General features: G+C 59.5%; 1 protein-coding gene across 1 annotated transcript; it reads left to right on the top strand.

Moving 5' to 3' along the window:
* Positions 1-1209: 1209 nt before the first annotated feature.
* MAP1S (microtubule associated protein 1S) lies at positions 1210-24438 on the top strand. Its single transcript, XM_050934316.1, has 7 exons — positions 1210-1368; positions 8699-8800; positions 14882-14964; positions 15301-15441; positions 16600-19981; positions 20794-21011; positions 22048-24438. Exons 1-7 carry the CDS (start codon positions 1215-1217, stop codon positions 22201-22203), a joined length of 4236 nt encoding a protein of 1411 aa, XP_050790273.1. The 5' UTR covers positions 1210-1214; the 3' UTR covers positions 22204-24438.
* The last annotated feature ends 638 nt before the right edge of the window (positions 24439-25076 follow it).

Raw genomic sequence — 25076 nt, forward strand, 5'->3', positions numbered from 1 at the left:
TTATGTAGTTGTCCATATATTGACCAGACAATCGCAGGGAATACAAGAGTTGAAAACACTTGTACGTGTACTTTTAAATACATAAGTACTATCTCCACAGCATACTCGTACTCCTATGTACTTCTGTACCTAGGCTTAAGTGCTTTTTATAGCAACACTGCAGGAGCAGACCCACTTCCTCCCCAGTTCCCAGCCCTGATAGTCCCCAAAGTCCAGCCCTGATGCCCCCCAGTCTGCAGTGCCCCCCCCATAATCCATACCCCCAGGTCCCCCAAGCCCTGATGCCCCCTAGCCCCAGTGCCCCCTGATCTCCCAGCCCCGATGCCTCCAGCCCCGATGCCCCCGAGTCTCCATATGTCCTGACGTCCCCATCCTCCATCCCCCAAGTCCCCCTAGCCCCAATGCCCCCTGATCTCCCAGCCCCAATGCCCCCCAGTCTCCATAAGTCCTGATGCCCCCCAAGCCCTGATGCCCCCTGATCTCCCAGCCCCAATGCCCTCCACTCTCTGTAAGTGCTGATGCCCCCATCCCTCCAGATCCCCCTAGCCCCAGTGGCCCCTGATCTCCCAGCCCCGATGCCCCCCAGTCTCCATGAGTCCTGATGCCCCCATCCCCCATCCCCCCCCAGGTCCCGCTAGCACCAGTGCCCCCTGATCTCCCAGTCCCAATGCCCCCCAGTCTCCATATGTCCTGACGTCCCCATCCTCCATCCCCCCCAGTCCCCCTAGCCCCAGTGCCCCCTGATCTCCCAGCCCCAATGCCCCCCAGTCTCCATAAGACCTGATGCCCCCCAAGCCCTGATGCCCCCTGATCTCCCAGCCCCAATGCCCTCCACTCTCTGTAAGTGCTGACGCCCCCATCCCCCCAGGTCCCCCTAGCCCCAGTGCCCCCTGATCTCCCAGCCCCGATGCCCTCCAGTCTCCATGAGTCCTGATGCCCCCATCCCCCCAGGTCCCCCAAGCCGGGATGCCCCCCCTTGAATCCCCCCAGCTCCACCCCCTTTGGCCCCTGGGCTTTCCCCTCTGACACCCCCACCCCGATTGTCCCCTCCTAGTGGCCGGCCCCTTTAAGAGCCCCGCCCAGCCGGGCTCCCCTTCGTGCCTCCTGATTGGCCGGCGATGACATCAGCGGGGCGGGGTTTTCGCCGCGGTGACGTAAAAGCGTGGAGGGGCGGGGCCAAGCACCGCACGTCGTGCTGGAGCCCGGGCCGGAAGATGGCGGCGGCGGGAGCCGCGGAGCGCGCGAGCCGGGGGGAGGCGCCGCCCCTCGAGCCCGCCGGGCCCCGCCGCTACTCGCTGCTAGTGATCGTGGGCGGCGGCTGCCACCGGCCCGGCCTGCTGGGCGCCGCGCTGGCCGCGCTCGAGAGAGGTGAGCAGCGCCGTGCACCGCCGGGCCCGAGCAGCGCCGTGCACCTCCCCCCTCCCCGCCGGGCCCGAGCAGCGCCGTGCACCTCGCCCCCCGCCGGGCCCGAGCAGCGCCGTGCACCTCCCCCCTCCCCGCCGGGCCCGAGCAGCGCCGTGCACCTCCCCCCTGCCTTACGTCGCTGCAGCCCCCGGGCAGCACGGGCCGAGGCGCCGCGGGTCCCATTCATTGCCCTGTTCGCACCGGTGCACGCAGCTGCTGTGTCCGGGGCGGCACCCCGCCCCCCCCCCGCTTTCCCGGGCCTCCCCCATGCACCAGTACACGCAGCTGCTGTGTCCGCGGCACCCTGCCCCCCGCTTTCCTGGGGCTCCCCCATGCACCGGTGCAGGCACCTGTGGGAGGGCCCATATCTTCTGTGTCCAGGGGCTCCCCCATGCGCCAGGGTATGAGGCTGCACTCGTGCATCATGCACCGTTCCTCTGCTGCCCTCGTTCGCGTTGGTGCCCCGTGCCCTAATTCCGCAGGGGTTCTCCCTTGGGGTTCTGTCTTATGCTTTGGTGCCTGACCCTGCTTCCCAACCCCTGTGTAGCATGGCCTGAATCTTACTCTTGCCCTGCTGCATTTCATGCTGACCCATGTGCGCTGAGGCACTGGGGCAATTCCCCCTTTGCACTGGTTTATGGACTTGCAAGGTGCAACACCCCCGCATGTAGCCGTGCCCTGTGTGTGGGTGTAGCGCCCCTCCATTCATTGAAGCATCTCTTCTCATTTCCCTTCTTGCTGAGTTGCACAGTGGGGGTCTCTCTCCTGGGGTGGCGGGGGGGGCATTGATACTTCAGAATAGGTGGGGGAAGGGTATGTAAAGTCCAGTTGTGGTAGCCTAGTGCAGCCCCCCCTAATTATTGCTTATGTTTAAAGGGAGTCTCTCCTGTGGGGGGTGGAGGGCAGTTCATGGTGCTTTTACCATGGGTGGGGGTGACAGCAGGGCTGTTCCCAGCTGTGTGAATTCGGGACACTTATATTGCGTAGTGTTCCTTTTGCATATGTGTAATTCCATCCCATTTCCCCCTCTCGACGTCTGGCTGCACCTGGGCACCCTGTACATGGAGGCCCACGGTGCTGAGCATAGCAGCAGCAGACAAAGGTTGGGGGTTGCTTTGTTAACGCTGGGATGGGCTGGGACCTGTTTGCAACTCAAGAAATTAGAGCGGGGCGGGGGAGTATCGGACATGATGGATGGGGCAGCTGGCCCGCGCTGGGCCTCTGGAGAGCCGTCTGGCATCGGGAAGTGATCTGGAGCTCTGGTCTGTCAGGGTGTGTTCTGCCTTACTGGATCAGCATCGATTGAGGAAACTGCCAGCTGAAACTAGGAAGGGCTGAGTTGTAATTAAACCTGCTTCATGGCTTCCTCCAAGGACGTGCTGTGGATCTGCATTTACTGTTAACGAGCCAGTGATTAAAACCTTCGCCTGGAATGGGATGTTTGGAAGTTGGCTGGCTGCGGGGGTTCCCTGTTCTTAGCCTGGCACTGGCATTAACTGTATTAACGCTGGGGACTAGAGGTGTTGTGGGCAGGGTGAGAACTGAGCTAGTGTCTCCTTCCGCGGATGGTGCTTTCAAGGCCTGGAAGGGGACACAAATTTGGAAGTGATCTTTAAAAAAACATATATACCATGTGTGAACTGAGTAAGCAGCCTGGATGGCCAACACTGTTCCATTGAGCAAGGTTTGTGCAACTCTGCATTTTTTCCCCCCTAATCTTGCACCATCTCCCTTTGGTTGGAAGGATCGTTAACGGTTCCGCAGACTGGGGGATGGTGGAGGAAAAATACCAGTGGATTCATTCCCTGTTTGCTGCCCTGGTGGCTCATGCAATGGGCAGGAGGCCTGCCAGCTAAGCCGGTTGTAAATCACTAGACATGAGGGGAGTGAAACAGGCTGCAGCTCTGTAATCCCCACACGGTGGCTGTACAGGGGCCTGGGGTTTGTTGATGAACTGGGGTTAGAATTCCTGAAGCATTAGTGGCCGCAGGGTGCAAGCCTGCTCTCCTGGAGTGGGGAGAGGAGCCCAGTTGGCGAGTGTGGGACAGGAATGAACAGCTGGCTGCTGTACAAGGGCGTAGGGTAACGGGAGGCAGAAGGCAGAGACGCAGCGGCTGTCCTTCGCTTTCGGAACACCGCTGCTAACGCACATGCTGCCTCTTGAAGAGCAGCCTGGGAAGACGGCTGTGCTCCCGTAGCTGGAGGGAACACTCTTCTGTCTGGCTGAGGCTGGCGCAGCTGAGTCACTCCTGCAAGGTGCATGCCTCCAGGGGAAGCAAGCGAGCACCTGTCTTAAGTGGTAAACATCAAGGAACCTGTAACATGTTCGGAACCTGAAGGCACATCTTTGGTGCTGCCTTTAAAGATGCTCCTGACCCACCTCCGTTAACATCCCGCATGTGGCAAGCATGTCCCAGCCAGGCCTGTGGAATGGCTCTGTTCTCCCCAGGGGTGGTTGCCCAGATATGTGGGAAGCTGCGAAGGACTAGTGGGGGTGCATGGATGGGCTTCTCACACGAGAGCTGAGACTGAACCTTGTAAAACCTTGGGCAGTTACGGCTGCAAAGAAACCGTCAGCGTGTGAAGTGTATCGGAGCTTGGGGAGAACCTGAAGCAGTAGCTGAGGAATGAGCTGCCCTGTTCATTTAACAGGGGGCTGACTCAGAGGCCATCGACCATTAAAAATGGAAATCTGTAAGGAAGGGGGCAGAAGTCTAATTGTAAAGATTTCCACCAGCCGTCTGGGGCAGGGAGTGTGCGTCTCTAAACCAAAGTGCATTGAACTCGCAGGGGAGGCTGTGTGAGGGGGAACACGCTTGGCTTCCTTTCCCTGAGGAGCCACTTGGCGAGCGTCAGGAGGTCTGAAGCCCTGGGATAAAGCTGTCTGTGGGTAGCAGGGGGATCTGATCCTGTTGTCTTCGAGCTGACTCACCATGAGTGTTCTGGAGCCAGTGGCTGGAGGGAGTTGGGCTCTGACCCTTTCCGACCTTTCGTTTTCAAACCCCAATTGGAGAAGGATGTTACTCAGCTGGGGGCGGGGGGTCAGCTGGAGCATCAGCATGTGTCACCGAGTCCCGGTGTCTAGGAAATGCTGAAAATGCCATAGATGCTCTGACTCTGTGCCTAATTAAGCCTATTCCGGAGCTTAATTATCCTTTACTTAGAATTTTTCCTAATATCTAACCTAAATCTCCTTTGCTGCGGATTAAGCTCATTACGTCCCATCCTACCTTCAGCGGACATGGTGCACAGTTGATCACCATCCTCTTTATAACAGCCCTTCGCTGTCTCCAGATATGTTATCAGGTCCCTCTTTGTCTTCAGAGTGGGCATACTGGGATCTAGTTTCTCCACCATGCTGCCCCGGGGGCCCTGATCATGGGGCGACTGACCCATGCCTCAGAACTGTCCGAATTGCCCTGGACTCTTCCCTGCTGGTGTCCTGTCTCGTGCCCGAGCGGGACCAACAGAGTTCAAAAGCACCAGATAAGTTCATGGAGGGTAGGTCCATCAATGACTATTTGCCAGGTCAGGCAGGGATAGCGTCCCTAGCCTCTGTTGGCCAGAAGCTTGGAATGGGCGACAGGGGATGGATCACTTGATGATCCTCTGTTCTGTTCATTCCCTCTGGGGCACCTGGCATTGGCCACTGTCGGAAGACAGGATACTGGGCTAGATGGACCCTTGGTCTAACCCAGTATGGCAGATCCCCCTCCAGCCAGACCTGTCCTCACTCAGCAAAATCATCCCAGTGGGTTCTGTTCCCACACTGGAGGGGTGGGGGAGTCTGTTGCTTAGAGCAGAGGTCTGGGAGTTGGCACCCCTGGGGTGTATTGCTGGCTTTGCCAGAACTGACCTGCACATCTGTGCCTCAGTTTCCCTTCAGTGTAATAGTCTCCTATGAAATCATCAACCCTATTTACAAGCCTCGAGACTCAGTTCTGTGGACAAAAATAGCATGGTTGGGAGCAGGTTCCTGATCTCGTCTCTGTTGCCAGCACGCTGATGCCACTCCTGGCTAGCATCGCGTACTGTGGTGGTCCAGCTGTCCCTCTTTTGGCCTGCTGAGTAGTCACCCTGCCTGCAGCCAGTCGCTCTAATGCAATCTTAGGGGGAAGCCTCTTAAGTTACTTAAGCCTGGGTGACACTATTCCTGCTGGCTCTGTTCTTATCTGGCTGTGGATATTCCTTTCTGTTTTCCAGGGCCTCATGATGAGCTCAGCCTCCGGCTGACATGCTGCCCTGTCATGCAGGTCTCTCTCTTGACTCCAAACAGGAAGCGAGCCACAAAGGGATTGTAGTCAAGTGTTGTGTACAGCCGAGGTGGCGATGGTTCCTGCCACGTTGGGCTATTGCTACAGTCTGTCGGGGTTTCCTAGCATGTTGGCTGAGTTGACATAGCAGCCAAACACCCTCCCCACTGCTGAGAGTTTTGGGCCGGACACTGTCCTAGCAGGCTCTCAGCTTGGAATTGTGCTGGTGATCTGTGGCCGAGGAGGCAGAATGCAATGCAGCTGGCTCTTCCCCGGCTTGTGCAGGTCTTGGCAGCGTAAGGTCTCATTGGCAATGGCAGGGCGGTCCTGGTATTGTGCCTGCAAGGGTCCTCTTCAATCACAGGTGCTGAACGAGGCAGCCTGGCTCTGTTGTCTTGGCAGGAGATCAGAGCAGTTCCCAGTAAGTCTCCGAGCAGTAAGGAGTTGGGGGCGAAGAGAGATGGGCAGGGCGGCTGGGTTGGTAAGTGCTGAGGTGAGGAACAGCGCAGAGCCCAGCTGTGTGGGCCCTGGCCTGGCCTACAGACTCTGCTTGAAGGAGGTGTGGGAGCTGCTGCAAACTTCGAGCCAGTAGCAGTGACCCTGCTGTGCAGCAGGATGGGACTTGAATTTGTTGCGAGAGACCCATGTTAACCCAGTCAGTGCATGTGAGCAGGGACTAGTCAGACTCAAATGCAGGTGAAGTGACACCCATGGTCACTGAGCTGTACTTAGCCACAGTTGGTCAGTGCCAGCTTCCTGTACTGCCCTGCCAGCACCCCTTAGCCCTGCTCAGCAAGGGGAGCTCCTGCTTGGTGGCAGAGGCCAAGGACTGAACGAGCCAAGTGCACTGTGATGTGAACAGCTGTCCCTGGGGAACCTGCCTGTGAGCTACTGAACTCCTCCCACGGGGGCCACCAAACAGCATGTGGTAACGATCGAGCCTCTACTCGTCTGGGCCGGGGTTTGAACCTGTGACCTCCGGGAAGAAAACCGAGGGTCCATCGGTTTGGAAGAAGGCTGCAAAAGTGACTCCTAGCCTGGAACGCAGCTGGAGCTGGTTGGTCGGGCTGCCTGGCATCTGGGCCCCCCTTGCCACTCGTGTCTCTAGTTCTGGGTTGTGAGGAAGAGCCGATTTGGGAATCTGGCATGGGGGCAGCTGCAGGTTAGGGGGCGAGAGGCGCCCTGGGCTGGACTAGAAGGGAGATCAGTGCAGACATGGAAGAGGCTGTCTTGTGCCAGCTGGCCCTGTAGCCTTGGGGCCGTGGGTGGCGGCGGGAGGGAAGGCTAGAAGTGCCTTTGCTCACTACCTCTTTTCTGCAGAGGCACTGGAGACTCAAGTTCTGCAGAGATACTGGAGGCAGAAGCTCTCGCAGGCACAAGTGGCGCAGTCGCCTTGCGGACTGTGAGTGTAGCAGTCTGGGGGCTGGGTGTGCCGGGGGAGCTCCTCCTCTGTCAGCTGCGGCAGGCAGGCAGCCTCTGAGTCCCTCACCGGAGCTGCTGGAATGTCGAGTGCTCAGGTCACCCAGGGGCTGTTTGGATGCTGCGGCAGGGCTGAGGGGCACAGCGCTGGCCTGTTGGGTCCAACGTGTCTTTGGCTGAAAGTCCCAGGACTCGGATCCCGGCTGGAACCTCTGGGTTCCTTGCCACTGAGCATCGACACAGACCGACATCCCTCCGACTTCGCCTGTTTCCTTCCCCTCCCTCGTCGCAGCCCCGTTAAACCAGGACAGTGTGGGACTCGTCTACTAGAAGCTGCTCGTGTTTATAGGCTGCTCCTGCAGGGCTGGGCACTAGCCAGAGGAGGCATGGGCCCTGCCTGGGAAGGCTAATGCTTGCATGTGGGAATGAGGACGGGGGGTCAGCACAAGCCTTTAGTGCCACTCCCTCTGCTCAGCCCGGAGGGGCAGGCCTAGCGCAGGAGCTGTGGCTTCTAGTCACTTTACCCCCCACCCCTGCTTGCAGAAGTGATGGCAACTGCGTTGTATTGTGCAGCGTGCGTCTGCATTACCCCTTCCCCTCCCCGTGCGGCGGGGGGGGGCTGTCTCTGCATGCACAGCGGGGCCATTCTATGGCGTGCGCTGTAACCTGGGCCTCCGGTCTGTCCCCGAGTGTGGATTAGCACCACCCTTGGCTGTGAGCGGCTTGCGTGACTTATGGTGCAGAGTCACGGACTCCTCCCTACGGTCCATTTTGTGCATTCCCTGTTACTTGCAATGAGGGGGCAGCCACCCCTGGGTGGAGCTCCCATCCCTGCTCCTCAGGCTGCTAGCTGGGTAGGACACCATATGCCCGACATGGGGTGCAAAGAGCCCTGCAAGGCGGCAGACTTCTCTCCGGACGGGGCTGGGTGCTGCGTGCCCGGCTGGCGCAGGGGCCCTTTCTGCCTGATGCGGATTGTTCTGCGAGACGGTGCCGTGCCAGGGTTTAAAAAGCCTGGGGCGGGAGCTTGGTTCCCCCAACTTCCCTGGCTGGTAACTGATCCTCCCCCTACATGCAGGAGGAGAGCAAGAGCGGACCCACCACTAGGTAACTCCCTGCTGACCCATCCCCTCCCAGCATATTCCTCACCTGGGGCAGTTCTGTGGGTCCCAGTTTCCCTTCCCTGGCTTGGCCTGGCCTGGCAGCTGCCTGGGCAAAGGGGGCCCTCTAGGGGACTGCTCTGGGGGCTTCACTGTCCATGCTGCTGGAGGGGAATCTGCCCAGCCAGCCAGGCATGTCAGCTCCCTCTCCCCTGTAGCCAGGTTTGCACAGGGTCCCTGGTGCTTGCATCCCCCAGGGGTGAAGCTCTCAGAGCAGACCGATCACTCACCCCTGTGCCAAGGTAGCTGGCCTCATGCCACGGGTGGGCAGGGAGGCAGAAGCCACTGAGGGTGAAGTTACTTGCCCAGCTGGGGGAGGACTGGTCACAGCCAAGATCAGTCCCTGGGAATCTCTGCGGTGGCTGGTCTCCGTGAGCCTGGTGCCTCTCCTGGCAGTGTCGGGGTGGGATGGTCTCTGCACCCCTTTGAGAGCTGTGGGTGCTGATTGTTCTCTCTCCCCAGGGATCCGCTGCTGGGACATCGACCTCGCCTCCTGCAACCTGGACGAGCAGCTGAAGCTGTTTGTGTCCCGGCACTCGGCCACCTTCTCCAGCATTGTGAAAGGTGAGGGCGATCTGCCAGGCCTCTCCCGTCTCCACCTGCCCAGCTGTGCAGTCCCCTAGCCCTCTGGGAAGAGCAGCCCAGCTGTTGTGGGGTTGGCACCTCGCTTGAGATGGCTCTCTGCCTGCCTGATGCTGCTTTCAGGTTGGGACTCCCCAGTGTGAATTCTCAGGGACTGTCCTGTCCCCACGCTCTGGGATACTCCGGAGTATTTAAAGGGGATCTCCAGGCTGCTTGGCCCAGAACTCGCCCTGCTCTGGGGGGAATCTATTGCAAGTCCAACTGACCGAACGTAGCTGGAGTGAGGCAGCAGCTCCGCTCCGAGCTGGTCCTGCTGTGAGGGGTTGGGGAGGGTGTTCACGAACAGCCACCCTGCTGTGGAAGTAGCTTTGGGAATAACCTGTCTGGGGTACTCCAGTGCCCCCCAGTACTGCACTATCTGAGCATCTCCACTCCTGACTGCTCCCTTTGAGGCTGGGGGTGCATAGGACTGGTCCCCTTTGCTCAGGTTTTGGGGGGCTTCATTGGGAGGGAGGGGTTGTATGCCACTCAGATCCATGCCGTCTGCCCTTGACGAAGTGCTGGCTACACCCACCAGGAGCAGACGGCAACGTGCACCTTGACACATCCAGCAGCAGAACCAGCATCTGGGAGCTCGTGTTCTGCTCTGCATTGGCAGAAACCTTGCGTGACCCCCTCCATGCACACCCAGCCTGGATCTTAGCAGTGTTTAATCCGTATCTCAGCCCAGACTGCAGGGGGAAGCCAAGCCGCCCAGTGAGCTGGAAATAGACAGGGAGGCTGCTCTGTCCTTCCTGCTGTGTGGGGAGGGGTCACTCTGGGGGCTGCTGGTCGGCTGCAGACCCGGACCTTGCCCTCTCCTGATGGTGTTTTGCTGGGTTGGACAAACATTTAGCCAGGGCTACAAAGCTGCTTTTGTGCCGAGTTGCATGCGCTCTCCCTCAGCTGATGCCCCTGTCCTGGCCCCTCCAAGCAGACAAACGCGCTGATTCTTCCTGCGGAGCAGCTCACAGAGAAGTTCCCGTGCTGGGAGGACGGACCGGCAGCCCTCTCCATGTCCTGTCCAGTGAGGCCTTGTCACGCCCAGGCTGGCTCCTGGCTGCGTTGCCCCCCGCGCCTCCAGCTGCGGTGTCTAGACTTGGGTCGGCCCTCCCAGACCGAGGGATAGGCTTGTTCTGTCCAGCTCGCTCAGAGTGGGACGTCTTGACTCCAAGTCAAAACCATGCTGTAGCCAGATACTCCTCGGCTCATCTTGGGGGGGAACTGCTGGTTCACCACATCTGTGCCTAGACACAAGGGTTGGGAGGGCGGGGGGGTGCCTGCTGCTCCACTGTGTAGGGTTAACCCACTTGGGTACGGCCTCCCCTACCCCCTTCTCTAAGGCATCCAGAGCAGGGGGCTCCTTGCATGAGGGTCTGAGCTCCCTGTTGCTTGTCAGGCGTAGCTGGCTCCTGCAGACCATCCCCTTTCCAGGGGTGCTGAAGAGCTCGGGGACCCCGAGGGTGGAGCAGGACAGGCTTATGATTTCCTAGCGTAACCCCTGGAGGCTGGCTGAGGGGAAGCCAGGCCTTGTGCTCCAGAGTTGGGAGAAGCTTGGCTGTCTGGGAGTGCTAGGTGCTGTACAGACAGAGCAGAGCCTCTTCCCCAAGGAGCTTAGAGAGGCTCCTGTGCTGGTAGCATCCCTCTCCTCTGACACGGGTAGAGCAGAGGCACCGGTTGGGCTGGGTTCAAATGCTATCGGCACCAGCTAATGCTGCTGCTATGGGTAAAACCCTTCCCCAGCCTCGGATACCAATGGGGCACCAGAGAGAGTGCCCTGCCGTGTGCCCCACGTGGAGCCCAGGGAGAGCTCGGAAGACCAGAGTTGCTCAGATTTCAGCTGCTTATGTGCGTCCATCAGCCCTATTGTCCCCATGGCCCCTGGGGCTGGGCGGGTGTCTGATACCCAGTCCTGTAAATTCCCCCGCCAGGGAACAGGCCGGCTATGTGCAGTGCTGTTGGCTCTCACAGCAGGTAGGTGCAGGGAGCTGTATGGGAATAGCTACTGGGGTGTTAAATGCCTCCACGTAGTACTGCTGCGTCAGTGCTGGCAACTTGGGCTGGCTTCAGTCAGTCCAGCTTCCTAGTGTCTGAGCCCCGCAATCCATCCCCTATCCTTGGGAGGCAGGGAAATCACGCACACCCATTCTGCAGATGGGGAAAGTAAGGCAGTGACTTGCCCAAGATCAGTCTCTGGCAGAGCAGGGAACTGAACATGGGTTTCCGAGTCCCAGGCCAGCCCGTAGTGACTCAGCTCCCCCATTCTGTGGGGTACAGGCCTCCAGCCCCCAAGGCACTCAGCCCAGCAGCCAGCTAGCTCACGGAGAGGGACTTCAACCACCAATGGGCTCAGGCTTGGCAGGCTCACAAATTCTCTTCGTTCCTGGGTCTGAACTACAGTAAACAGCTGGGCTCCCCAGCATCAACACCCTGAGGTGCCCTGTGGCCTAATTGTCCCTCTGATCTTCCTTCCCCTTGGACCGAAAATTGGCTTTTCTGGGCCTGGAGCCCTGTGAGCTGGGGCATGCAGAGCAGATTGTTAGCAGCTCAATGGAGCCGCTTTCCTCTGTGCTCTGGGTGAACGCTGCACATGTTCCCCAGGGAGCTGGCTGCGCACCTGGAGTTAAAGCCAACCCAGTTCCCTTCCTGGGGTGTTAACATAGGAGAGGTGCCTGGGGCCCCTGGCTGAGCCTCCGCCCCCACCCCGGTTCCCTAGGGTCCTGGGCTGCCTGCTCGTAGAGCAGTGGGAAAGTCTCCATTCCTTTGCTCCACGCTCAGCCTCGTTTCTCTGCCCCTTTGCTGCCCTCCAGCAATGGGCAGCGCAGCTGTCTGCATTAGATGCCATCTGCACACTGCGTGCCCGGGGGCACAGAGCTTGGGTCTCTGGCTTCTGGGAGTCGCTGCAAAAATCTAGCAAGGGGCAGGATTGGGCTTGTGTGACTGCTCTTGGGAGCCTGCCTGCTCCAGTGAAAGGCACCGGCTCCCCAGGGACACATGGTCTGAGTTCCGGCGCTGCAGCGTGGTCTGGGGCTGTGAGCAGACTGGGCCCCTGGATGCAGCATGTCCGAGCAGTTTTCCAGCAGTGGCCATGATGGAGGGCGTTTAGGCAGGGTAGATGGGCCCTGCCGGAGAGTTCCCCGCCTGGGAACGCTGCGGCACATGCTCCGGGTGGGAAGTGGAGTGAGCTGAGACCCCTGCAGCTGCTGGCCGGGAGGGGCTCAGTGGTATCCCTAGACACTCATTGGGCTACGCCCCAGTCCTGCCCCTGGGAAGGAAAATGGGGCTTGGGGGAGCAGTTTGGGCTGCTCCCCACCTCTGCACACACACCTGCAAGGAGGAGGTGGTGGTGAGCTGACGGCCTCAGGAAGGCAGCTGTGGTCCCCTTGACCTTCCTGAGCTGGGGCTGCATCATCTGGGCGCAGAGCAGGAAACGCCAGCAGCCCTGACGCTGCCCTGCAGCTGGGGCTGCACGGGACCAGCCCTGAGTGGGCCTGGGTTTCTGCTGGCCTGTGACCGTCCTTGCAGAGGGGAGAACCGCTCCAACGTGCCTAGGGTGAGGGCTCTCAGGGTCTGTTCCCAACCTTGCAGCAGACTGGCTGGGCCCAGTTGTCTAACTGTTCTGGGCCTGGCCTGTCGTCCAGTGGGGTCGAGACCATTGTGTTTGTAGCTTAAAAACAATCCCTGTCCAGCTCCTGTGCCATTTCCATATCGGGTGCAGAACACGGGGGCGGGGGGGCGGGTCCCCTCATGGGCTGAGTCAGCCCCTCTGCTTCCTTCCTTCTTCCGCAGTGGGAAGGAAGGCGGGTGGGGTGTCTCGTCCTTCAACTCAGCAGATCTGCTGGCCTCTGTTGCAGTATCTGGGCTCACAACTCCGCTTCTCAGCCAGCGGGGTCCTGCAGCAGCCATGACCCCGGCCTGGAACTCCTGCTTCCGTCTGGCTGAAAGTGGTAGTGTAGAACCAATGTGAATGAAATTGTTTTTAGTTAGTCACTGTACCATTGTAACTTCTGTTCACCATTTCATTACACTTGCCATTTTGCCTACATTGTAACTTCTGTGCAATATTGTAACTCAAACCCCATTTTAAAATGCTGACTCCATTTTGTAGAAGGCTTGTGCTGCAGCCCCCATTTTTGCAAGCCATACTGTAATTTTATTAGTCTAGTTGAGATGTGTGAATGAGGTATGCATGGGTGATAGAATCAACCTCCAGCACCAGCCCGTCCTGATGAGATAAAGTTTAAATACCAACGGCTGAAGAACTAGACAACAGCCCTAACTCAAGCAAGAAGCATCCACCCTAAAAAGAAACAACAGAAGGAAGATCAAAGCCAGGTCCCAGGCTGACAGTCACGCCTGCAATTGACGGGTGATCAAGCAAACCCAGAGGCGGCGTGACACAGCGAGACCTAGGAACTTTGAATCCAAATTAAACTCCTATAAAAAGGGAAGGGTGAGATGAGAGATTTTGGGTAACGTTCTGCTACCAACGTCAAGGAGCATCGGTGCGCGCCCGACAGAGACCCGGCTCCTCGTGCTCAGCTTTCCTGGCCAGTTAGCTGCCACTAGCTCCGATCCCAAGCTGCGAACTCAAACTGCAATCAGGACTAGTAACTATCCAGCAGCTGCAGAACATTTTGGTGTGTGTGTGTGTGTGTGTGTGTGTGTGTGTAAGCATTAAGGTATTTGCTAATAGTTACGGATTAATAATAAATGTGGCATCTTTGTCTTAACCCCTAAAACGATCCTGTATAAGTTTGTGGGACAACAGTAGGGGAGGCTGGGAAGGAGGCGTGCAGCAGTGGGATCTGTGTATGGGCCTGTGTCCCTTGCCTGCTGCTGGAATGATTGGTCTTGCCTGGGGATGGCTGGAGCTTGTGCTGGGCAAACTCCCCATTGGACCTGGGTTCTGCGGGAGCTGCCAGTGCACGGAGCCTGTCCGGCACCTCTAGCTTTAGCTGGGATTGTGACATGTTCCATCAGGAGTTATGGGTACCCCATTCTCTCGTGTTCGCCCATCGCCCTTCCAGAGGCTGACCTGGGTCGCCCCGCTTCCCGGGTGGAGAAACTGAGGAACAGACTCAGCACCTTGCTGCAAGGTACTAGGAGCCTGTGGCAGAGCCAGGGACTCAGCCCCAAAACCAGCCTTCGTCTGCCTGTCCCTGCCTCCTGCCTGGCAGCCATCTCTGCATTACGCTGCCTGACAGGTGTCTCCTCAGGCCAGGTCCACACTACAGCGTTAAATCGATTTAACGCTGTAACCGTCCACACTACAAGGCACTTAAAATCGATTTTAAGGGGTCTTAAAATCGATTTCTGTACTCCAGCTAAACGAAAGGCGTAACCCTAAAATCGATATTACTAAATCGATTTAGGGTTAGTGTGGACGGATATCGAAGTTATTGGTCCTATTCTTTTACTGAGCTACCCAGAGTGCACTGCTCCGGAAATCGATGGTACCCTGGGACCATGGACGCACACCACCGAAGTAATGTGCCCTAGTGTGGACGCATAAAATCGATTTTATAAAACCTGTTTTATAAAATCGATTTTACTAATATCGATTTAAAGCTGTAGTGTGGACGTAGGCTTAGTCAGCCTTGGCTACTGTCTGGCACAGGCATCTCCCTGAAACACCACCCGGCTGTGCTTTCCGTGCCTGGGGTCCCAGAGGTTCTGGGGGGCAGTGCTGTGTCATTGCAGGGGGGAACAGTGGTGCAAACCATGCACGCTCTGAATGACCTCTTGGGCCAGCCGGGAGCTGCCTGGGGTTCCCTGCTCTGGGCCGGGTTGCATACATTGGGGCAGACTGTGCCGGCTGAGTGCTGCATGGCATGCTGCCGTCTCCCAACCTGCTGAGCTCCCCTCTGGAGGCTTCTCGTTGCCTGGCATGTGTCTTGGGCAGCCCCACTCTGTGCAGCTCTCAGGCCAGCCTGGCCCTTCCCTGGAGGGGGTGGGGGCCAAAGCCTGGGTATGACTGGGGGAGCTGGTCTCTTAACACCAAGGCCTCTTGTTCCCGAGCAGGTCAGCGGACCCTCCACCACCGAGGCGATGTCCTGGAGACACTGGTGCTGCTCAACCCTTCGGATAAGTCCCTATGCGATGAGGTGAGCAGGTATGGGGTGGAACCAGGGTCCAATGGGGCTCTTACCATGTTGGGGGGCAAGAAGGTGCCAGGCCACTGGCTGCAAGACCACCCTGTGGGAATGGAGTAGGGGGGGGTTGTATTCCCTTCATGTTCTGTCCTCCCCCTCCATCAGACCCGGCGCCCTGCTGTCTCCCCAGCCCAAGGGTCCCGCTCGGAGCAGCCTGCAGGCCAGGTCCCCAGCCCCCAGCGCTTGGTCTCGGCTCCATTGTGTGGCAGCAGAGATCCCCTCGAGCTGGTGTAGGCCGGTGTGTCTGTGTGGTGGGGACAGCTGAACTCAACCATTCTCTGTCCCCAGCTGCGGAACCTGATCACGGACGTGTCCCAGCACAAGCTGCTGGTGTTCGCCGGGCCCTGCGTGGAGGAGACTGGGGAGCTGATGCTGCAGACGGGCTGCTTCTCTCTGCGGGACTTCATCCAGATCTTCACGGACAAAGAGGTGTGTCCTGGCACAGTGCCTGTGATCCACCCCTTGGCGGCTGACCCTCGGGGCCGTCAGCCCTGGGCCAGGAAACGCCTTCCGTCAGGCAGCTCTGGCTCTCAGCAGGGCTGGGGGAGAGGCCTCGGTGATCCCGCTACTGTCTGATTCGGAGACAGATGCGTGTGTCTCTCCCAGCTCGGGGCTCATGTGCGTTTTCATCTCTGATTGCTGGAGGAAACGTTGCAGAACCTTGACATGGCAGCTGGCAGTGAAGGTGACTCCAGTGTTGGGCCCCTCTGGACCCAGGTCACTTTTTTCTCACTAGCCCTTTGGATCCTGAGCCCCAGCTGGGCTGGCCGTAAGCTGCCTGAATGTGCAGCTCCAGGCACCAGCAGCCAAGCCCTGTGGGGCTGGCAGAGTCCGTCTCTCTAGTGGTGCTGATGGAGCAGTTTTCCATGGAGCTGGGTTGTTGCTCCGTGCTGCACCCAGAACTGCCCGTATGGGGCCTCTTCTCCCCCACCGTCTAGCAGGTGTCACAGCAGTTTCAGTCTTGCCGGAAGTCTGGCAAGCTCGGGTCCCCTTGCCGTGCATAGCGAAGGCTTTCCTTCCCCAGCAGCCCTGGGACTGTGCCCATGCTTCTCCATGAATGCGGCCTTGCTCAGCAGTAGCGAGCTCTGAATCACACCAGCAGCCAGGGCTGCTCAGCTAGGAAGTGGGGGGCGGGTGGGGAGGGAATTGGAGGATCAGGTGCGGGGTGGGTGGGCTGCTGCTCTCGGAGTTCGTGGGGCACGTTCCCAGGATGCAAAGGGAAGAGTCTGGGCTCGCAGTGATGCGCACCTCAGTGCATGGTCATCCGGTAGCACGGACCACAGGGGGCCCGATGCTGAGCTGAGTGATGCTGCGGTGTCACGGTCGAGCCTGCTGTGGGATGGCAGCCCTCCCAGGGCCTTCCCTATACTGGTGAAGGAGGGTGGGAGGGACTGTCCGGTGGCTGTCGACTGGCCTCACCCCTCTGGGAACTCATGTTTAAGTCCAGGTCGGAGGTGGAGTGTCTGTCTAGCCCCTAAGATGAGCTGGTTGGAGCTCTGGATCTGCTGACAAGGGATGACTCAGCAGCCTGTTGCTTTACACTGAACTCCGCCATGTGCTGGCGTTGACTCTGGCTTGTGTCTCTAGGTCGGGGAGATGCTGAGCTCTGCAGACCCTTCGGCCAAGGCTAGCCTGACGGTCAGCTGCCCTGACTTCGGGGAGTGGCGGGACTCCAGCCTGGAGCAGCACAACCTCCAGGACTTCATTGAGCTGCGGATCAACCCTGGCTGCGTGCTGCCGGAGATGGAGGGGCTGCAGGAGTTCGTGGAATACCTCTCGGAGTCCCTGGAGCCGCAGTCCCCCTTCGACCTCCTGGAGCCCCCGACTATGGTGGGCTTCCTGAAGCTCTCCAAGCCCTGCTGCTACGTCTTCCCTGGCGGGAGGGGGGACACGGCCTTCTTCGCCGTCAATGGGTTCAATGTCCTGGTGAACGGGGGATCCAACCCCAAATCCTCCTTCTGGAAGCTGGTGCGCCACCTGGACCGGATCGACTCCATCCTGGTGACGCACGTCGGCACGGACAGCCTGCCGGGGGTCAACAGCCTGCTGCAGAGGAAGGTCGCTGAGCTGGAGGAGGACCCCTCCTCGCAGGGTTCCCAGAGCAATGGGGACTGGGTGAAGAACCTCATCTCCCCCGAGCTGGGAGTCGTGTTCCTCAACGCGTCGGAGAAGCTGAAGGGTATTGAGGGGAACTCCAGGGTGCTGAAGAGCTGTGATGAAGCCAGCCTGACCCTACGCTACCTGGAGAAGCTGGGAATCAGGCCCAACCTGCTCTGCAGGGACAGCGGCCCCAAGGTGGAGCCCACGGTGCTGTTCCAAAAAATGGGCGTTGGCAGACTGGACATGTACGTGCTGAACCCGGTGCGGGGCAGCAAAGAGCTGGAGTTCCTGCTGCAGCACTGGTCCGGCGACGGCCACACCAGCGAGCAGGAGCTGCCCTTGCAGTGCCTGACCTCTGTCTGCGCCCTGCTGGTCTGGCATCCTGCCAGTCCTTTGGAGAAGATCATCCGGGTCCTGTTCCCAGGCTGCACCCCACAGGGCAGGATCCTGGAGGGGCTGGAAAAGGTGAAGCATCTGGAGTTCTTGAAGCACCCAGCGGTCACTGAGAAGGACTTGAAGTCGCTGGCCACTCCCCGTCCTGAGAAGCAGCTCACACAGAAGAGGGCGGAGAGCAAGGAGAGCCTCAAATCGGCGTCCAAGGAGAGCCTCCGGTCTGCTTCCAAACTGAGCCTTGTGGAGGCTGGGCCCCCGGCTCCCAAGGAGAAAGCCCTCAAGGCAGAGAAGAAGGAGGTGAAGCCAGCGCCCAAGGAGAAGGCCAGGGGGCCGAGTGAGGTGGCCAAGGCAGGGCCAGAGGAGGAGAGAGCCAAGGACCCCAGAGCCAAGCTTGACTCTTCAGCTGAGAAGCTCAAGCCAGACGTGAGGCTGAAGCTGAGCAAGGAGAAGGCCCCGCCCAAGAAAGAGCTCCTGCCCCAGGAGGCGAGGAAGGAGGAGAAGAGGCCTCTGAAGAAGGAAGATTGCACCGAGGGGAAGGCGGATGGCAGGAAGGAGGTGAAAGCCTTGAAGAGGGAGGGGAAAGCTGAGTTGCTGCGGAAGGATGCCAAGGAGAGCAAGGCTGAGGGGAAGACCGCAAAGCCCCCAGCCCGCAAACCACCCGGGCTGGAGCCCCGCAAGCTCGCACTCAGAACAGGGAGCCTTAAGAAATCCACTCTCAAGAAGGAGCCAGAGAAGCCCAAGGCCAAAGCGGCCAAGGAGGCAGGTGTGGCCAGCAAAAAGCCCCCGAGCCCTGAGGTTGGTGTGTCAGACGGCTCCAAGTCACTGTCCCTGGAGGCCCTGACGCGAGAGGCGGCGTCGGCGGGCGCTGAGGCCGGGCGGAAGGAGGAGTTGACAGACGAGGGGATCACCACGGCGGAGAGCGAGCTGGAGCTGTCCCCGCTGGAGAACGGGGAGGCTGGGCAGTGCGCCGGCACCGAGGGCCCAGCTGGCTGCGCCGGGCTGGGGCCCACGGACTGCCAGGAGAACGGCGTCGACCCAGAGGAGCTGGACAGCCCCCAGCGGTTCCGGTACCTAGAGACCAGCCCACTCAAAGCCATCTGGCCCCCTTCTCCCCTCGCCAAGACCCCCAAGAGCGACCGCAGCGTGGACTTTGACCTGACGCCCACAGGGCTTCTCAACCACTGCCAGGAGGGCGCTGAGGACCCATGCGGCAGCTCTGAGGAGAAGACCCTGGAGATGATGTCCCCTTCCAGCTCGGGGCCAGCCAGTGCTGGGCACACCCCGTTCCACCAGTCCCCGGTGGAGGATGCAATCATGGTAGAGGAGCTGGCTTTGGGCCCCAACGACAACAAACAGTTCAACTCCTATCGTTCCTCCCACGACAGCTCCAGCTCCTCCTGCGAGAAGCAGGCGGGCTGCCTGTCCCTCAGCCCCTTCAAGGACGAGCTCCCCGATGTCTCGCCCACCATCACCACCCCGTCCCTGCCGGCCGAGGTGGGCTCTCCCCACTCCACCGAGGTGGACGAGTCGCTGTCGGTTTCCTTCGAGCAGGTGCTGCCTCCGGTGACTGAGTCGCCCCAAGAGGAGTTGAACCGGCCGCAGGGGGGCGGGCTGACCCCAGAGTCAGATGCCTCGGTGGGCAAAGGTGGGCTGTCCCTGCCCATCCGGCCCTGCCACCACGCCCAGCGGCTGGACAGTGACGCAGCAGATGGGCTGCGCTGGCACGGGCGTCGCTCCGACTCCCCCCACGACGTGGACCTATGTCTGGTGTCGCCCTGTGAGTTTGAGCACCCCAAGTCTGAGCGCCCCCCCTCCCTCACCGTGAGCCCCCGGGACCTGTCCAATGACAGCGATCTCTCCCAGGAGCTAGCCAAGCCCTTGGCCCAGAGGAGAGGCCAGAGGAGCCAGGGCCGCCGGCTGCAGCCACTGCAGGGTGCCGAGACCCCTCCCACCTCTGGGAGTGAGTCCCTCCCCACGCTCTCTGACTCGGACATCCCTCCTGCCACTGAGGACTGCCCCTCCATCACGGCCGATGGCGGGCTGGACTCCGACGAAGAGTTGGAGCACCTGGCCAGGGGCCCTTCCCGGGCCAGAGACCCTCCTCCAGGCCCCCTGAAAGATCCCTGCCCCCTCCCTGCCCAACCTGGCATCTGCATGGTGGATCCGGAGGCCCTGCCCGTGGAGCAGGCCCGTGGGGGGAAGAAGGAGCCTGCCAGCAAAGTGAAGAGGACTCCCTCCCGCCTGGGCTCGGCCCCTGTGTCCCAGAAGGCTGAAACCCCCAAACACCCCACCCTGGGCAGCAAGGCCAGAGGCCCCATGGGCTCAGCAGACAAGGTCAGGACGCTTCCCCCAGCCAAGGGCACCCTGATGGAGAAGGGCCCGCGCCTCGGGGCTGGTGGGGACACCAGAGCTTCGCTCACGAGCCGCAGCATTGGAGCCAGGCCACTCTCGGGAGCCGGCAGATCATCTCCCGCAGGTAACGGTCACGGAGTGGGGATGGGGCATAGAGTCCAGCTGATCCCCAGCCAGGAACAGGGCCTGTCAACTCCCATGCTGACCCAGGCCGGGGGGGGGGGGATTGGCTGGCTCAGGAGCTGGAGGATATATGGGTCCTTGCAGCCCGGGGTGCTCTTTGGCCTGTGGAAGGAGTTGGGTTGCTGGTGGCACCATGGGCACCAACAGAGTTCCCATGTGCCAGTGTGAGCTGCTCTGGCTGCGGGGGAGTGCACCATGGAGAATGGGCTGGCCCTGCCCCAGATGCAGGCTCCTTCAGGGCTGAGTTGAGGCATGTGAGCCTGGTAGTGAGGGGAGCCTTGGCCAGCTGTTGCCTAGGCTGTCTGGATCCTGGGAGATCTTGCAGCGCAACCTCCTAGCCCAGGGAGCTAGTGACCCTCCTGGGCGCAGCCAGGCTTACGCAGATGCAGTGACCGTCCCTAATCGCAAAGGGAGCGAGATCCTGGATTTAAAATGGAGTTAAAGCTCCAGTAAAGAGACAGGCCTGGGAGTGCCCCAGCAGCTGAACAGGTGTGCGAGAGAACTTGGGATCCTGGATCAAAGTGTCCAGTGACTGGCCGTTGTTGGGTGTCCCAACGGGAGATGCCTGGAGAGGCCAGACTCAGCACTGGGCACAGATTGAGCCCTTCTGCGGTGTCCGAAATCCAGGCTCCTGAAATCACTGATTGTGCTCCGGTAGTGAGGTCCTCGTGTACCAGGCTGCCTGGCATTCCCTGCTGGAGCCCCGGCCCTGCCCCCTGTGTCTAAAAGGTCCACCCCGTCTTGCAATTTCAGGCTCTAAAGCCCTTTCTCCTCCCGAGCTGCCAATCTACTTGGACCTGGCCTACATCCCAGGCTCCTGGAGCGCCAGGACGGTGGATGAGGAGTTCTTCCGGCGGATCCGCTCCCTTTGCTACGTCATCAGCGGAGACGACCATGTCAAAGAGGGCGTCATGCGACCCATCCTGGATGCACTGCTGTCAGGCAAACATCACTGGGGGAGCGACGTCCAGGTGAGGCTGGCGGGATGACAACAGGGGGCAGCATTGAGCATGGCCAGGCAGGCTGGGGGGGCCTTGTTGGTAACCATATTCCTGCCCCATGCTCCAGCCCCAAGCCCTCCACTGTGGTGGGGTTTTTCTGCCTCCTGCCCTGAGCAGGAGCCAGGAGTGCTGCTCCACCGAGCCCATCTCTGCGGGCGTGGGCTGCACCATCCAGCTGGCTGTGGATGCTGCTGGTCTCCGTGGGGAGAACCTGCTCCCCCTACTGGCTGGATCCAACAAGTCCCCAGTATGTATCGTTCGGGGCATCTGGCTCAGCCGGGGGTGTTGCTATAGGGGGTTGCGGGGGGAGGGGGGAAATCAGCAGAGGCCCCCAAGGAACTGCACTCTGGCCTGGTGTGAACAGCAGAGTTATGCCGGTGTAGCTGGGTCGGTGAGGAGTGTGTGTGGGGGAATCGCCCTTTGCGAGAGCAGCTACCCTGACAACCCTGCAGCGCAGAGGCCCTCGGGGTACAGCTATGTCTGTGGGCCCAGCTAGGCTCGGTGCAGGAGGTGTCGACATAGGGGGCTCGGCTGCATAGCCGTGGCTTGGAGCAGGGGTGGCTGGGTTTTCCTGAGGCAGGAGGGGCCCTGACCTTTGAATTGCAAACTGTGACCTCACCTGTGGGATGGTCACTGGTGTCCCTCAGTGTCCGTTTGGCACAAGTGGTGGCAGCTCTGAGCTGGCACAGAAGACACTGGAGACAGGCTGAGGCTCTCTGTCTGTATCTCGAGGAAGGCAGAGCCTCCCCCTCGCTCCGGCCTCTGGCTGCCCCACCAGCGTGTTTGTAACACAGCAGCACCCCCTCCCCAGTTGAGATCAGAGCCCTGTGGGGCCCAGACACACTGCAAAGAGCTGGGGTCTGAAATAGACTGGACAAAGGGTGGGAGGCGAAACAGGCAGAGACATGACATGCCCTCAGCAGGGCAGTGGCAGAGCCTGGAAATAGAAGCCAGACCCACTAGACCCTGCTGCCTCTGAGTGACTGTATCAAATTGGTCTCCTCAGGTGACCCTGATCCCAACCTTTGATTCGCTGGTGATGCACGAATGGTACCAGGAAACCCACGAGCGCCAACAGGAGCTGGGCATCACGGTGCTGGGCAGCAACAGTACGGTGGCCATGCAGGACGAGACCTTCCCAGCATGCAAAGTGGAGTTCTGAAGGCGGCCTGCGTTAACCCTTTCCAGCCAGACGTGGAGGAGGTGCTTTGGACCTTGCAGAGGGGAGATTGCAACCCACAGGAAGCTGAGGGGAGGGATTCCCCCGTAGGACTTGCTGAGGCCCTGTTGGCCACGGGTGATTGGGAAGAGGCACTGTAAGACTGGAATGAGCTTGCAGGAGGGGAGGAGTGGGAAGGAATCTCCCTTGGACTGGAAAGGGTTATACTGAGTGCTCGCCTCTCCCGTCCTGTGCGCCACAGTCACTCACCGTCTGGTTATTGCATGCACACCGGCCCCAGCCTCTTGCGCTGCATTCCCACAGGGGGAGGGGGGCTGGATCGTGGGGGTCTGTAATCCCCATTGCTGGCAGAGGCGTGGAGCAGGTTCTGCAGCTGGGGGCCGAGGCCTGCTACAGGATAGCTGTTCCTCGCTGCCCTCCCCAGCCCAGCTGCTACCCCCCGCCCCAGCCTCTGCGTAAGGACAGGCACATGGCCCTTTTCTCTTTGCCATAGTGATGGGAGCAGGGGACCACTCCGCCCTCCCTGATGTCTAGCAGGTGATGCAGCAAGGGCCACCTCACTGCAGCATCGCCCCAGGGCTCCTACAGGCAGCCTGAGCTGGGGCTCTGATTGCTGGTGGCATCCAGTTGCTTCCCTGCTGTGGGGCTGCCTGTTGGAGTCCCAGCCTCTGGCTGAGGGCACAAGTGAAACGAGTTTGCGAGTTTGATGCCACTGCCAGCTTGCCCATGTGCCAGGGAGGGGGGCTGCTATACTGGCGGGGTAGAGTTGGGGTGGGGGAGGCCTGTATCCCAGTTGACTACCCTTCCCCCAGCTGCTATTAGTTTTGGGAGGCATAAAAAGGAGATTCAAATCCTAAACTGTCCTGTTGCTCCTGCAGAGATGCTAAATTTCCAGATAGACATGATCTCTCTGCCCTAGATTAAGGGAAGGTGGAGTGGAGGGGGCTGAGACTTGGTGGGGGAGATGAGGGAAGCTGGACTGGGCTGATGGCTTCCTGCCTTCCAAAGCAGTGGAGCCTGGAGTGGGTTCTCCCTAGGTGGGGTGCAGAACTGTGATTTCCCCCCCCCCTCGCGCTAGAGCTTTCCCATGCCAGCCCAGCCTCCCTTGCCTGATGGGGTGGTTGGGCTGGCAACCCCAGCTCAGCCCCGCCCCACCCCATGTCGGACCTCGGAAGCACTAATGTTGCTCTAAATGTGTTAAAGCCAAATTTCTTGGGCTGTTTAAAAGTTCATGTGAAGGGCGATCGCTGGAAGCACTGGGTGTGGGGGTGTGAGTGTCTCCCAGGGAGGAGGGGAATTATAGTCGTGTCTCATGACCCCCTCCCCCTTTCTCCAATCCCTATGTCAAAACTGACCTGGGGGGGCTCCCGACTTCCGCTAACGTCCCCCTTCTGCAAACTCTGCTGCTCCTGTCTCCCATGCCCTGCGTCCCTGCTGCTGACCCCAGCCCTCTGCACAGGCCAAGCAGATCTCCAGGGGCACTGTTGGGCATGAAACGTGCCGGGGGCCTGAATCCCCAGCCACGTTCCAGCTTTTCCACGGCTTTCGCATCTTTCTTTTTCTCTAACTCATCTTGAAGAACAAGTTTGGGGGGAGAATGTGACACTAACCTGTTTTGTAAGTTTGCAACTTACCTTTTTTTTTTGTAATTTTTTTAAATGAAGAACAAAAACCAAAACTGTTACACGCAGGTTCTTATTTATCTGATTGCCACTGTGAGGCACCAGTACGCCCTCCAGGCGAGCTGCTGGGAATGGGGGGGCTCCCCAGCCACCCCTCTGGTATCCATGGCAGAAGGGTTTAATCCTGTTCTCAGTACTTGCCTGGCTGGGCTTGGAGGCCTTTTTACATTTGATTGTATTGTACTACGTGTCTAGGAGATGTTTGGGGGGTGGGTGGGGAAAAGGGAATTGAATGTTTCACCTTTTAGTGCTTTATATATTTTTCTTAGCTAGATGATGTTTTAAAGTAGGGTTTAAAGTAGGGGTAAGGGAGGGAGCTCAGAGCTCGACCCACCTCATGGCTCAAAAGCTGGGGGTGGGGGGAGTGGCCACCTGTTCCTCCTTCCCCCCCTTGTGACTCTTCTCCCCTGGGGCGGTGGGTGGGTTTGCTGGAGGTTTAGGCACCAACACACACACATGCCACGATGTTGCACACACGATGTGATTGGTTTGGTAAATGTATTGACAAGCATTAAAGAGACACTAGCCCAACAAATCACTGTGTGCTCTGTGGCTTCCTAGTGGGGCCAGGCGGCCTTGGTTCCAAACGCACCACGAGAGGGCGGCAGTGGGGTTTGCGGGGGTTCTTGGAGCAAGACCCAGGGATGGCCAGTGAAAATTCAAGGGCTGATCTGCCCAAGAACCCAAACTGGTGTAACAGGCCATGGCTGTTCACACAGACTCTTGGACCAGTTTTCATCGATGTAAATTCCTGCTTCAGGCTATAGGGGTGCAGCTCTCACATCACCAAGCCTCCCTCACTAGGCAAAGCCAGGGAAGTGCAGGCATCAAGCTGGGGCCTTCAGGCCAGACCCGGGTGGAATTGGCCTGTGCTTCGCAGCCTTGGCAGAGGGGGACGATGGATTGAATTACCTTGGTGAGTGCCCTCTGATCTAACTCTTCCAAGCCCCAAGGCGATGAGCCCAGGTAGGGGCAGGGCTGGGTAAGCACTGCTAAGAGCAGCCTGTACCATGCAGCTGACAGGGATAGCTGTGGTCATTGGTGCTAGACTCACCCTGGGTATGTCTACAGTGAAAATGCTACCACTGCACTGCTGTCCCACTCAGTGTATCTGCTCACTGCAAAGCCCCTCCACTTCCCCAAGGGGCAGCACCTAGGCTGCTGGAAGGATTC

This window comes from Gopherus flavomarginatus, chromosome 24 (genome assembly GCF_025201925.1).
Source record: "Gopherus flavomarginatus isolate rGopFla2 chromosome 24, rGopFla2.mat.asm, whole genome shotgun sequence".
Classification (NCBI taxonomy): Eukaryota; Metazoa; Chordata; order Testudines; family Testudinidae; genus Gopherus; species Gopherus flavomarginatus.